Source organism: Saccopteryx bilineata, chromosome 1 (genome assembly GCF_036850765.1).
Source record: "Saccopteryx bilineata isolate mSacBil1 chromosome 1, mSacBil1_pri_phased_curated, whole genome shotgun sequence".
Classification (NCBI taxonomy): domain Eukaryota; kingdom Metazoa; phylum Chordata; class Mammalia; order Chiroptera; family Emballonuridae; genus Saccopteryx; species Saccopteryx bilineata.
This window is the reverse complement of record NC_089490.1, coordinates 226,594,276-226,608,928: the sequence shown is the minus strand read 5'-3', so window position 1 is coordinate 226,608,928 and position 14,653 is coordinate 226,594,276. Positions and strand designations below refer to the sequence as shown.

Here is a 14,653-nt window from a genome sequence, read left to right as displayed (position 1 = left end):
CTCCGTTCCTGTCTGTCTGCTCCTGTCTATCCCTCTTTCTGACTCTCTCTCTGTCTCTGTAAAATAAAAAGAAAAAGAAAGAAAGAAAGAAAGAAAGAAAGAAAGAAAGAAAGAAAGAGAAAGAAAGAAAGAAAACATAACCACAGAACCCTTTCATACCCAAATAAATTAGCAATAATTCTTTAATATCAATAGTGGTCAATTTTCCCAATGGCCTCATAATTATCACCGATGTTTTAAAGGCTCAAGCAACATCCTCATTTACCTTAGCCTGTGTCCCAGATGTCCAGCGGGTAGAACACACTCACGGGAACTCCCATCTGTATCCTGTCTTCTTCCTGCCTTCATTTCTTCTCTCTGTCCACTCATACCAGATGACCACCACTTGGGGACGGCTGTCTGTCACCTTCCCCACAGGCTCTGCATTGTGGAAATCATGCCAGCCCAGTCTGGTAGGGCCACTTGTGTGCAGGGATATGGATTCAGGGGCGTGTTGATAACCTTCCATACCCTACCACAGATAGCCTCCTCTCATAGATCCCCAGACAATGCCAAGCTCCACAGTTCTCCATTCATCCTTTTGTTTCCCATTAAAAAGGCAATGCTCTCAGGAAAAGCTGGACCCCATCTATAGCAGCTGTTTATACCTCTGTGTGAATAGGGTCTCATGAGCAGATTCTAATCTGGGGGCACGACATGGAGAAATCCTGAAGGAAGTGGGTGTCTCACCATCTCTCCTCTGCTTCTTTCTCACAGGCTACAAGGAGCAGGGCATCCCACAGCAGCTGTGAGCCCGAGAGTCCCAAGAAGTCCAGGGTGGCCCCGTGAAGGCTGCATCCAGCAGCAGTGGGCACAAGGACCTTACATGTTGTCTTCTTCTGCTTCCTGGGTTTGGAATGGAAAGGGGAGATTTAAAGATATTTATTTTGGAATTGTGTCTGCTTTTCACAGCAGATGCTGGTGCCCAGAGCATCTCAAGGGGAGTGGGGAGGAGGGAAGAGACAGGGATGCTGACAAAGAGGCTGGAATGTTCCTGCCCCTTCACACACACACACCCCTGCTCCTTTGCCTGGCATTGCCCACTGCAAGGGCACAGCAGTGCTTTGGGGCCAGGCAGCAGTGCCCCATCCAGGTGAGCAGGGGCTCACCAAGGGGCAGGACTGTGGTGGACACTTCCCGTGAGTCCCCAGCCCCTGCCAGAGTGGTCTTCTGTGGGGGCAGCACCAGGGCAGGAGTGAGAATGGACAGACTCCAGCCCAGAGTGGAAAGGCCTACTGTGCCTTCAGCTTTGGTGGCAGGGCAGGGGACACATGGAGTCCCATTAGTGTGAGCTGGCCCTGTTCTCCTTTACTACATCCCCCACCTCTTGTCACTGAAATTTCCAGGCCTGTGTGCCTTTTGACCTTTGGTTCCCAGAGAAGGAGGGCAGTGACCCCATTCCTGGGGCAAACTGCTGGAACCATCAGATGTTTATACACAGGTCTGTGTGGGCACAGCCTGGCAGCCTTCCCTCTTCATGTGACACCATTTCTAGCCCACAGTCCTTTTTCTGAAATCCTTGGAATGAATGGGTCTCTGAATTCAGAAAATTTGGGTCTGAGAAAAAGAACAGGAGATATGTTTCTTACACTTTCTAACACCCCGCAGTCTGGAACAGCTCTCCACCATCAAACACGCGGCACAGGGATTCTTCCAGTTGCAAGGGACCGTCGGGCCCTTTAAGACACCTCTGTGATCCTTATAGTCAGATCCCACAGGAGGCAGCAACTGGTAGATGTTGTCCAGGCAACTGTGGGTCACTAGCAATCTGAAATAAGGAGGAAGTTCCAAAATGATAGTGACAAGGACGACATTTACAGGCCTGTTCTTGTTTTCCTTCTAAGGTAGGAATCGCTAAAATGTGGGACTGGCCCCAGGCCAAGTTTCCAACACTGCTGGACTTTGTGCCATTGAAAGTGTTCCGCCCTGAGGGGCTTTTCCCGTCTGTTAGGGACTCAGTCAGAATTGGCCAGGGCTGGAGAAGTGATCTGTCTGGCTATTTTTTTCCATGCTGAATGGGAATACCCAGGGAGCCTGCAGCTGGGCAGTCCCCTGGCTCCACTGTGAGCCCCTTTGGGGGCCACTGTTTGCAGAGTCTCTGTTCTTAAAACCCCGCCAGGCCCTTCCACTGGGCTTTTTAATTACAGTTCTGCCGGGGAAACAGGCCTCAGGGTCCCTGTGGCCTGGACAACTACCTATCATACCCTTCAGCCACTCAACCAACCTTGGGCTTTAGTTTCTAGGCTGCCCTCCGAACACCTGACAGCGTCTCTCTTCCGTTGTCCTCTCCTCCTGACGCTAGTCCAGGCCTTTGCTGCTGTTTTCATGTTCAGAAGCCTCTGTGTTTTCAGGGTGTGGGACCAGGTTTGGTTTGATCAGAAAGCCAGACCTTTAATTGTGTGAAGACAGCATCTTCCAGGCCCTGGAGAGAGCGGGCTAGCTGGTCTCAAGGAGGCGGTGGCTCAGAGCCTCTCCTGGAATCAGCCAGAATAGCCTCAGCGGATGGAGTGATGTAGCAATGGCCCAGCCACCCCTCCAGGGCTGCCAGCCCACGGCCCTCATCCCAGCAGCAACCTGAGTTTCCGTGACCCCCTGGAGAGACAACAGGTCTCAGGTGGGGGCTGCCCTCCCAGTGAGAGAGGAGCACCTATTGTCCAGGCTGGGGCTGGAGGCAGCTGCCAAGGGAGTAGAGATGTTTAGTAACATGATCCAGACACAGGTGGGATTTGTTTTTTTGAGTGACAAGTGTCACCATGAGTCCCGGTGTAGAATGGCTTAATACTGGGGTTTGTGGACTTGGAAAGACATCTCCAAATTGGAGAAGACATGGTTCTGGAGGAAGCCCATTTATGTAACCAATGTGTGGAAGGGACACAGAGACCCCTGCCAGTCTTCTGAACATCCTGAGCCTGTGATGATTGCCCCGTGGGCAGAATCAGCTCAAAATAGCATCTTCTAATTAGACCATGGTCTCAGCATTATCATGGTCATTAGATAGGGAGCAGCAGCGAGTGCACTCCAAAGTAGTCTGAGCTCGCCACTCAAGAGTATTAGATACTGGAGTTAATTTATTAAACACCAGCCTCCTGAACATTAGGGTTCTTGTGCCTACAAGCACTTGATTGACACACAGCCCTTTGGTGACAGAGCTGGGCTTGCCTTGATGACAAGATCAGGGTTCAGTAGTCACAGGGCACATTGTAGGTTTGGCCTTTTATCAGTCAGAATCCCACAGGATATTCCCTGGCCATGGGTGTTTGGGGGTCACAAGGGTGCAGAGAGCTTCATAGTAAGTGAAATACTCCCAGGACCTAATTGTGACACTAGGATCAGAGTGGCAATTCCCTTGGGCCAAGGTAGAATCCTGGGACACAAATGAGCCACCTGGCGGCTTGGGAGTGTCCTGTGGATATGGAGACTGTTGACTTGGATCTGAAGCTCTAAGTCCATTTTAGAGCCAGGAGTTCAGGCTGGGAAGGCCAGGGTCCCTGTGGAACAACAGGTGGCAGATGGCCCCTGGTCCTGTCCCCCCACATACACATCCCGCCCCTGCCTGCCGTGTTGCTGGGGGCTGCAGGCAGATGCTTCGCAGCCTGACCAGCAGCAGGCCTGACCTGGAGCCAGTCTTAGGATGCACTTGGGGGGAGGTAAGCAAGGGACGTAGAGCGAGATGCCCTCCTTCTGCTGCCTAGACCCAAGTGTCAGCCTCGATGTCAAGTACAGCCTCCAGATGTTGGGCCCTTGTCTCAGCACAGGTGGTGCATGTAATCTTCTATGACCAACAGCCTGTCAGAGGATAGCAGTTGGCTGACTTTTCAGATGGCAGAATTGAGGTGCCAAGAGAGAAAGCCATATGCTCCCAAACACAGGGCTCATGGGGCGGACTCCAGAGCCTGTGTCCAGACGTTGTCCCAGAGGAGGGATCACAAGGGCCCAAGAAAGAGACCCCTAGGGGGGCTGTCCCACTCAAAAGTAATAGGGTGACACAAAAAAACCTCTTCAGAAAGGAGCAGAAGGCTTCCACCCTGCCCCACAGAGCACCCTGCTGTCACCACCCTGGGAAGCCCTCAGGTGAGGTCTGAGGACCAGAAGGGAGGACGGTACAAACAGGAGGTACAGAGTAGAAAGAAGGCCACATGGTCAGCATGTCCCCTGGAGGAACAGGGACACAGATTGCAGAAAGAAAAACCAAACACAGACCCCAAACACTGAGCCCTGAGGCAGGCACAACGCAGAACTGAGTCCTCAGGACCAGAGGTTTTCCTCCAAAGGTCTGGGGCTCCCAGAGGACAGCAAGGGGCTGACCTGACAGTGTCCTCTGGACCAACTAGGATCTTTAAAAAAAAGAGAAAGTGTTGTTTTAGTGAAGCACTGTCACTGCCCAGACAGTGAGTTTGTGAGAGTCACACTGTCTGTGCGAGGATCTAGCCCCACCAGGGCCCCTGGGCCTGAGCCGGGGTGGGGGCCCAGCCAGGGAGCTCATGCTCCATTGGCTCCCAGCCCACCTAGGGCATTAGTGACACTGGCTGTTTTTATCTGTTAGTGGTATTGGCAGAGAAAGCCTCCTGCACTGTGTATACTGCTCAGGAATGTGTAATTTACCTGTCATTTATCCAGCTGGTGGCTTCAGGCCTTGTGTACCGTTATTTTTATTACTCCCTCTGCCGGTTGGTTTGGAGGGCTTTCAACAGAGGGGTTGGAGGTGGGGGAACACTTTTAAAGCAACCCCAGCAACACTGACCCTTCCAGGAGACCATAACCTTGTATGTGGTTGGGGGCTTCAGGCTTGGGGAACAGTTTGAAGAGATGCCATCTGCTGACCACTCTCTCCGCCACCCCACTCCTGGAACTTGGGGCTGAGGCTGAACAGAGGCTGGGCTTCCTCTGTGGTCCTGGGGGCTGGCCTCGTATTTCGGCGTTCAGCAAGCCCTCCGTGGGCACTGATGTGGGCCAAGTTCTGGGCACGGCCTCAGTAAAACAGATCAAAGACGCCACTTTCCTGGGGATCATTCCAGTCCCCAGGCTCCCCAGGTGACACAGTAAGGTGAGCAGAGGGAGGAGAGGAGAGACCGTTCTCTAAGGACTGGGATGGACCCCTCCCTGTAGAGTGGAGGAGGCCAGGCTGTCAGGGGAAGGGAGGCTGCGGTCAGCCTGAACGGGTGGGCATCCCTCAAGGCTCTGTATCTTTTTTTTTATATATCAGTTTTCTTCCTGTTAGATTCTTAGAGCTTCAAAATGTTCAGTGGATCTCAGAAGTATGGGAACTCCTGCTCAGACTCTCAAGAATCCACCCTAAATCCCATGAGATAGGATGAAGCCCTCTGGTGACAGGTGGGGAACTCCAACCAGAGTGACCCCAAAGCCCTGAGCGTGAGCTCCAGCCTCTTCTACTACTTTCTGCCTCAGTTTAACCATCTATAGGTTGGGAACAAGGAGGGGCCTGGGCAGCTATTTATTCTTCCCACTTCTGTCAGAGCAAAGGGCTGGGAGGAGCCCAACCTGGTGGAAGGAGAGAGAGAGGGAGGGGAAGAACTTGTTTTCTACTCTGCAGGCCTCGTGGACGCATGATGGCAGCCCTGCCACAGGGACTCTTTCTAGTAAACCAGAAACATTGGCCCCCAATTCCACTGTCCCTTCCTGATCCTGTCCCACTTGGGTCCCTCTTGTATGTGTATCTGAGTTTCTGGTACAAGTTGTTTCTCACTTTGATTTACCTGTGGAATATCTGTCCCCAATCCTTCTCCCTCCCTCCTGCTTGGATTTGCCAAAATGCCAGCCATCCTGGCTGGTCCAGACTCCACAGGACCCCTCACCACACTGTCACCCTTAGGCAGGCAGAAGTACAGACACACTCATGTGCACACTCAGCCCCTCTGACTGCTGGGTGAAGGCAGGACAGAGTCTGTCTGCAGGATCAGGATTGGGACTCTTCATCTGGACTTTGGCTGGTGGCACTTCGTGCCCTTTACACTCCCATCCAGAGGCCCTGATTTTCAATTTCCTCTCTCTGGGGCACCTGGTCTTGGCTCTCTTCTTACCAGGGTCTGTAGATTCAGCACTGCCTCCCAACCACCTGGCATGCTCCTCCCCTTCACTCCCCTACACCCCCCCACACACTCCCCTATACCCCTCTATACTCCCTTACAAGCCCTACACTCCCCTTCACACCCCTACACCCCCTACACTCCCCTCCCCTCCCCTACACCCCCTACACTCCCCTACACTCCCTTACCCTCCCCTATACCCCCTTCACTCCCCTCCCCTCCCCTACACCCCTACACTCCCCTATACCCCCTTCACTCCCCTTCACTCCCCTCCCCTCCCCCCTTCCCTCCCCTATACCCCCTTCACTCCCCTCCCCTCCCCTACACCCCTACACTCCCCTATACCCCCTTCACTCCCCTCCCCTCCCCTACAGCCCCTCCCCTCCCCTATACTCCCTACACTCCCCTTCACTCCCCTACACCCCCTATACCCCCCACACTCCTCTACCCTCCCCTACCCTCCCCTACACCCTCCTACACTCCAGCTTGGCCTCCGCTGGGAGGTGAGTCTGCCCAGAGAACAGCTGACAGAGTTTGTTTTCTGGGCTCCTCCCATAGTTCAGACAGGCCTCTCACCTGAGGCCCGTTTCTGCTCCCATAACCCTCCCACCTGCTCCAGCATAAGAACCAGTGAGGAGAGAGGGGGCACCGGGGTTACGTCCACGCCGCTTTCTGGGTTCATGCTGGATTCATGTTCCAAGCAGGGAGAGGGTGACAGTGGCTGTCACAGGCCTGGGCACCCTGTGGGAACACTTGGCTGGTCCTGTTCACAGGCTAAGTCCCATGCTGTTGTACATGGTTCTAGTGTTTTGTTTTTGTTTTTAAACAACCTACTTAAAAAGCAGACTGGTTGTGTGCTTATATGGATGCGTGTTGTGTTGTGAACTGCGGTGTTTTGATAATGTGACTGGCTTTGTTTGGTTTGGGTCTCTCTTTTCTGTTCCATTGATGGCTGTACATTTCTATTGTTCTCTGACAAAATGTGCTCTCTGATCTCCCTGGGCTCTCTCGACTCAGTTCTACCCAGATCCACTGGAAGCTGACCCTCACTCCCCCACCCCTCAGCTTTTCCCAGGACCTAATCCAGCAAAGGGGGTTTTCCAGCCCATCCCAGTGACAGGAGCCCTTTTGGTTCCAAGTGAGGAAGAGACCTCTAATGACAGGGACCGGGGGAAGCTTTCAGACTTGCCCTGGTCCAATCCTTGCAGCCTGGGCCCAGGCCTGCCTACAGCTTGGCTTTCCCAGAACCCTCAGGACCAAGGCCCTGGCAGACCTGCCCCCTGCTGCTGGGGTCTCCACAGTGCCCCAGAGGCACTCAGCAGGGTTCCAACTTCTTCAACATTCTGCCAGCTTTGAAACTCATAACTTAAGCACCACTACTGTATGTGTAATGAAAAATACCATGTATGACAATAAAAACCTTTGTATATATCTCTATGTACATATTTATATATACACACACATTCCTATTATACATATATAAAGCATGACGTCTCTGGTATTCCAAGTTTGTGTGTGCGGTTTGTTGTTTTTTTTTAATATTGGAAATGTAGCTTTGGAAACCTTTTTTTCCTTTCCCTCTTTTCTATGTAATAAACATTCATGTGACCTTTTTTCGTGGCTTCTCAAATCTCTGTGTCCTCTCATTTTCATACTTGAACAGCTCTCTGATGGGTTCCTAAATGCCTTCCTCCCTTCTCAGCGGCATTTGCTCTTGCTGTCCTTTCGATGATAAGGTTGCCCTTCCCCCATGGTGGGCCTTGCGTTCCTTCTAACCTTCTTATCCACATTCCCCTTCTCCTGAGAGGCAGATACAATTACTCTTCAAAGGGCCACATCTTTTTTTCTTTTCTTTTTTTTTTTCTTTTTTTTTTCATTTTTCTGAAGCTGGAAACAGGGAGAGACAGTCAGACAGACTCCCGCATGCGCCCGACTGGCAGGGGCGACGCTCTGCCCACCAGGGGGCGATGCTCTGCCCATCCTGGGCATCGTCCAAGGGCCACATCTTTGCTGATCTGACCCATTTGTGACCGGATATTTGCACATTACATTGAGCATCGGGACCCAGGCTGAGTTTATCAAGAATAAGTGTACAGCCTGACCTGTGGTGGCGCAGTGGATAAAGCATCGACCTGGAATGCTGAGGTTGCCGGTTCAAAACCCTGAGCTTGCCTGGTCAAAGCACATATGGGAGTTGATGCTTCCTGCTCCTCCCCCTGTTCTCTATCTCTCCCTCTCTCTCTCATAAAAAATGAATAAATAAATAAATAAAAATCTAAGAATAAGCGTACAGATGAAACTCATTTCCTTGTCTTGATTGCCGGACGGGTTGAAGAGGCAAATGTGTGAGAGGTACACATTTGTCGAAGTCTCCTGTGGAAGGGTGATTAGGAGAACTTATAACTAGCTGTTCAGCTATAACAAGGGACTGGCTGGAGGGAATTGGCGGGGTACAGTTCACGGCCCAGCCAACTTCTTTAATAGCTGGGCAAAGACCTGGAGAGCGTATCAACGTTGTGGATGAAGGGAACTAAATATATTAGAACAAAACAGAATTCAAAAAGCTTTTGACAGGCAGGGGCAATCTCACAAGATGAAATCTAATCACTAAATCTAATAGTTAAATGAAAGGGCAGTGCTTGAGATTAAGAACACTCCACACTTTTGCTCTTACCCAGGGAGATATCTGATGGGGCCACTCAGTGTTATCAGTACCGTGATGTGGTTGACAGGACAGATCCTTTGATTTTGGGTGCACTGGGAGCAGCAGGCCGGGCTCTAGAACGAGGCCATGTCTGCAGTGTTGTATTCAGCCCCGGGTGCTGTGGGGAGCAAGTCTCACGTTCCAAGCAAAGGCTCTGCCTCTTATCATTTCCTCATTCAGCCCCGAACACTGAGGCACTGGCCATCCTGGCCTTAGTACTGGTGGTGTTCTGGTCTGTCTATTGAGAGATGCTGCCAGCTCAAGAGCCCTGGTGTGACCACTGGCCAACAGAGTGAATCGCTTCAAAGTACCACCTTTCAGGGAGATTCCAGGCTCACCCACAGTGACCCTTTCAAAGCCCCAGAAATGATGTCTGTGCCCAGGGTTGACTTGAATCACTGCTAAAGCCAGGACTCAAAGCCCAAGGCAGCATAATGACCCAAGGCACTCTCAAGGTCGCCCAGACACCCCAAGGTGTATTTCTTGATTTTTGTGTGTCTTCCAAATACTTCCTGTGCTCAGATTATGCCACAGAATTCTTTCTGCAGAGGTGTCCAGCTGCAGAGAGGCTGGCAGGAAGCACAATGGGAGGGGAAGATAGCATTACTCCACAGTCCTGCCACGTGAGGGGAAGGAGCCTTCAGATACACTGAGATCTCCTCTCCTCAACCTGAGCCAGCCAATGGACAAGAAGACGGACCAAAGCGAGGGAAGAGAGAGGACAGAAGGGAGGGAGGGAGGACGGGTCTGCTGGGGAAGCCACAGGCCTGGGCAGCTCCTTGAACAGGGTGGCGTGTCCTGTCTGCATGGCTCCTCTCCTGCGGCCACGTGACTTGTCCCTTAATCCTGGCTGGCCAGAGCTCCATGAGATGCTGAAATAGAAAGCTTCTGGAATGGGGGATGGCTGCCAGCTGAGTCAGTGAGATCTTTTCACAGTGACAAGAACCAGGAATTACTGAGATGGTCACTGGGCCAATAACAGAAGGAGAATGGGGTACCTCAAAAAAAAAAAAGAAAGAAAGAAAGAAAAAGAGGAGACAGCAATGGCTGGTCATGTGAATGAGGAACACATTCATGCCTTAGGGGAGTGGCATATCCCGGGCTGAGGTGCCTTGGATTCTTCTGGTGCTTACCCATGTTCAGGTCTCTGGGAAGCACAGCTTTGCAGTGACTCCTGTGGCCTGTAGCCTGAATGTCCTTGTGATAAACCTGGAGACCTGCATGGCCCCTGGTTTAAGTCTTCTCCGCCCTCCGATGCTGCGTTCAGACCCCCAGAAGGGACTGGCTCTGTGGAGAGTTACTAGGGCAGGGGCCTGCAGCTGCGTCTGAAGTCTGAGCAGTGGGTATTTATATTTTCACCCAAAATAGCTACGTTTAAAAAAAATGAACAACTCTAGAAAGCAAAAAATCTTTTAAAACTTGGAATGTCAGCGGTGGGAGAAATTAGCATTTTCTAAACACTCAGAAGTTGTCCTCATCTCCAGAAGTTCCAGGATGGGAGGGGAGCCCACAAGTCAGGGAAGAGGATTCGCCTCTACTGTTGACCTTTGGGAAGCTTGAAACACATCCAGAACCTTTTGAAGAGGTTGAAGAGAGGTATGAATTTTATTTTATGACAGAGTCAGAGAGAGGGACAAACAGACAGGAAAGGAGAGAGATGAGAAGCATCAATTTTTTGTTGCGGCACCTTAGTTGTTCATTGATTGCTTTCTCATATAGGTCTTGACTGGGAGGTTACAGCAGAGTGTGTGACCCCTTGCTCAAGCCAGCGACCTCGGGGTTTCGAAACTAGGTCCTATGTGTCCCAATCTGATGCTCTATCCACTGTGCCACTGCCTGGTCAGGCGAGGTATGGATTTTATTGCAAAGAAATCAGTGTTGTTGCTTTGAGGCTTCTATCCCCCAGCATGGTGGTGGCCCAGAGTCTGCACCTGCTCTCTCTCCCCAAGTGGAATGCAGCCTGGTCCCCCATCAAATGTTCCCTGGCTCCCCAGGCCCAGCTCAAGGCCACCAGGATGAGATAAGACCGTGATCTTGTTTGTTTGCTCCGCTCTTCACCCTGTTCCAGGGGCTAGCTCCTCCTCCTACTTCAACCATGTGATTCTGGCAGTGCCTGCAATCACAGACCCCTCCCCCCCACAAAGCAGGGTTGCTCCTTTCATCCCTCTGTTTCTTTCTTTCCACAAACTTGTTCAAGATGAGCTTCCCTCATGAATACGAGAAAAAATCTCCACTAAATATTTGCTCCCAAAGCCCCCTCTGACTTATTCTGACTTCACTGTTCTTCCCACCAACAATAGCCACCATCGGCAGAGCTTCTATAATGTGCCTGGCAGTCAAGATCTTTACGTCTATGACAGCTACACACACACACAGACATGTGCACATGTACACACATGAGTGCACACCAGGCCTGGGCACATATGTAATTGTATTCCACATGTGATGAGTGATGGCTTTGGCACTTACACATGACACGTTTTTGTTCCTTTCAGCCCCGCTCCCACCTTCCCACTCTCCCTGACCTCTCCTGTCTCAAACAGTATGGGAGAACAGTATTTAAAGAAATGTAGCTGTATACGTGCACAATGATTTCAATTAAAACTGTTTTGTTTTAAAATATGAAACATTCCAGAAAAGGTTAACATATATGTACCCTTTTCCCATCAACCCGATTATAGGTGTAGAAGCCCCAGGTGAGGCAGAGCCTTCAGGGGCACTTGGTGAGGCACCTCAGGCTTGTTGGGACTTAGTGGGCTCATAAGGGGCCATTTTAGGGAAACGGAGCCTGAAGTCTCAATAAATACCTACATTTAAGTCTCTCCTTTCTGAGCCCTTGTGAAAACTGAGTCCAATGTTGGCATTCTGAAGTCCCTGGGAATTCTTGGATTCTTGACCCTCAGCCAAGGTCCCACTGTCTTGCCTGAGAAGTTCTCCACAAAGCAATGCCAGTGATCCAAGTCTCTTCACAGAGGGAACCTGGTTTCTCAGGCACAAAACTCTCCCCTAAATAGCACCACTTCCTATAATATTTTTATTTTCCTCGTGTTACCTAGGCTCTGTTCCAGGTGAATTCACTGCAGGGGAAACGTGCAATTAGAAGCATCAAGTTGCTAATTGATATAAAGTGCACCTGCATATTGGCTGCCCCTGCCCACCTCCTACCTAAAATGGAAGCTATTTTATGCAGAATTCTCTCTGCACCTAGCATAGAAGCAGACTTTGTTTCCATTGGCTTCCTTCCTATCTGGGTTGGTTACTTAGTTAGCCATGCAAATAAGCCACCAGGCCTGGGAGCTTCAAGATTTTAATTTGGACCCAAAAGAAGCCAGACAGAAAGAAAGCAAACATTTAGGAGAAGATGAACAGCCAAGTGGCAGGAAGGGGTGGTGACGCTTTGGTGGCCTGATAAGGATTTCCAAAATAACTTGCAATTTCAACAAAAACATTTCACTTATATGCTTTGTTCTTTCCTGTGTTCTGTGAGATATTGTTCATTGTGGCCATATGGCAGCCCGGAGTCCTAGGGTCTTAGGTCACGGGGCGGGGGTTGGGGGTGACTGGAAACATTGCAGCTCACTGGCCTGGGGGGCCCAGCCTGCAGATTTCCCAGGACAGGGAGCCGGCAAATCAGTCTGGCCTATCCCATGGAAATGGGTTTTAGTCATGTGTATCAAGTACCTGCGCAACAACACCAGGTTGACACATAGAACCAACCGCGACACTTGGTTTCTGTAAATGCTAACCGTGTTTAAGGCTTAATAAGATAACACACACACAATGCCTTCCAGGGCCGACACAGAGAAGACAAAGGGTGAACGGTGGTGGTGCACAGGAAGAGAGGTAGAAATAATCAGTCCAGGACACCAACAGGGACTGTGGGTGAATTTTCTCTGCTCTATGTTCCAGGCTTTTTAAATTCATATTGGAGGTCAACTGATTTTTTAGTTAGGTTTTCTGAGGAGTGATTTCCATGTAGTAAAACTCACTTGTAGTTCTACACACAGTCCTGTGTACAATTTGTCAAACACATGCAGCTATAGAACCGTGACCACAGTGGAGACATGGAATGTTTCCTTCAGACCAAAGAGTTTCCTGGTGCTCCTCTGTATTCAAACCACATAAGGGGTGAGACTGGATCCCAGTTTGAAAATTAATCAGTGCAATTCATTATATCAACAGATTGTCAGGCCAAAGAGGTAGCTAGGTTGGATCAAGTCACAAAAAGAAAGGAACTTTCTTTTTTCCCCTGGGCATTCCTGGGGGACAGAGGTGGAGGCTCCCTGAGCAATGTGGCTTCCAGACCTGTAAATTAAACAAACTTCTGACCAACTCTGTAATGCACCTAACTGTCCAGAAGGGGGCAGCCTCCCCTGGTGGGGTCCCCTAACTCTTGATTTCACTCCAGCATGTGTTCTCAGAAAGCATGACTAAAACTGGGCATTTTTTTCCCATTGGAAAAAACCCAGAAAACAAAAAATAGGGCTGCTGGAAACAGCAAATTGTCTCTCTGATACTGTTTGCCCATGATTTGCAGAAACTATTTTAAAAATAACCCAAATACATGTTGCCACATTAAAAACCACAGAAATTAGCATCGCACCCCACCTCCCCTCCACACCCCAAAACTGCTTTACTCATTCACATTCACAAGCTTGGAAGGTGCAGGACAGAAGGTGGAGTTGGAAACAGTCCGCGATGCTAGTTAGCAAGAGGGGGCACTCTTAGGGGCTGAGTTCTTGTGTCCTCCTACCCAAATTCGTATGTTGAAGCCCTAACCCCTAGCGTGCGGTGTTTGGAGCTGGGGCTATGAGGACCTGATAAAAGTGAGGTCATAATGATGCAGCCCCAACTGGATAGGGCTGCTGCCCTCAGAAGAAGAGGGAGGGACACCACAGTTCTCTCTGCCGGGGAGGACACAACGATAAGGTGGCCATCTGCAAGCCAGGAAGGTCTCACCAGAAACCAAACCTGCCAGCGCTTGATCTTGGACTATCGGCCTCCAGACCTGAGACAAATTCATTTCTGTTGCTTAAGCCACCCAGTCTGTGGTATCTCATTATGCCACACCTACTCCAGGGAGCACTTCCCTTTTTTATATTATTATTGTTAGCATTATATCAAACTAGTTTTTTTAACCCTACAAGCCCTTACCTCACATTTCATGAGTGTGAAAGTCCTCTTCTCCCTGGCCATTTGCTGTTCCCTTCCTCATTTCTCTGTTGAATTTTTCACCTCAAGCCTGCATGCACTAAGGGGGTGCATGTACTAAATGCCAGGAGCAGGCCACAGCTGCCACAGTAGAGAGAAAAATGACACGCATGCTGTTTCTGGGTGTGAACAAGGAGGATGCGTCTTCTGTTTTTCGGGGGGGGGGGGGGCATGTGAGCCAGCCCGTGAGTTGGCAAATGAACTTGGTTCTGCAGTCTGTTGTGGGATAGGTGGGGGGAGGGGCAACAATGACTGCATGTCTGTGTATCACAGTGCTCTGAGGGAACAGAGGGCTGCGTGGGCTGCACTTCCCTGAGGGTCACCCAGAACCTAGAACAAACAGGACTAGTGTCAGAAAGCTCTCATCCAGGGTCCCCACCCCACCTCACCCCACCCCACCCTGACTCCTCCAGGCAGTCTGTTGGTCTTGGGGACCAGAGTCAAGGTCTAGGTTTTACAGCTCAGCCCCCACCCCCAGGAGAGGGCTACACTTGGGATCAACATTCCCAGGGCCTGGTCATGTTTACAGTGACCAAAACCAAGACTCATGGCTTGACAGTAAGCTGTCCCAGCAATCCTGTGACACAGCTGGGACCAACCCTGCTCTTGGAAAACTCAGTCATGTGGGGTCGGGAAAAATCCTGAGCTTTGATTC

General features: G+C 50.6%; 1 protein-coding gene across 1 annotated transcript in view; it reads left to right on the top strand.

The window, feature by feature from the left end:
* Positions 1-6,242, top strand: part of STUM (stum, mechanosensory transduction mediator homolog) — a 55,531-nt gene extending 49,289 nt beyond the window's left edge. The window contains exon 3 of the mRNA XM_066237162.1: positions 757-6,242. Coding sequence (XP_066093259.1) covers positions 757-791 — 35 coding nt within the window. The 3' untranslated portion in view covers positions 792-6,242. The remainder of the gene's footprint in view (positions 1-756) is intronic.
* Positions 6,243-14,653: the final 8,411 nt, after the last annotated feature.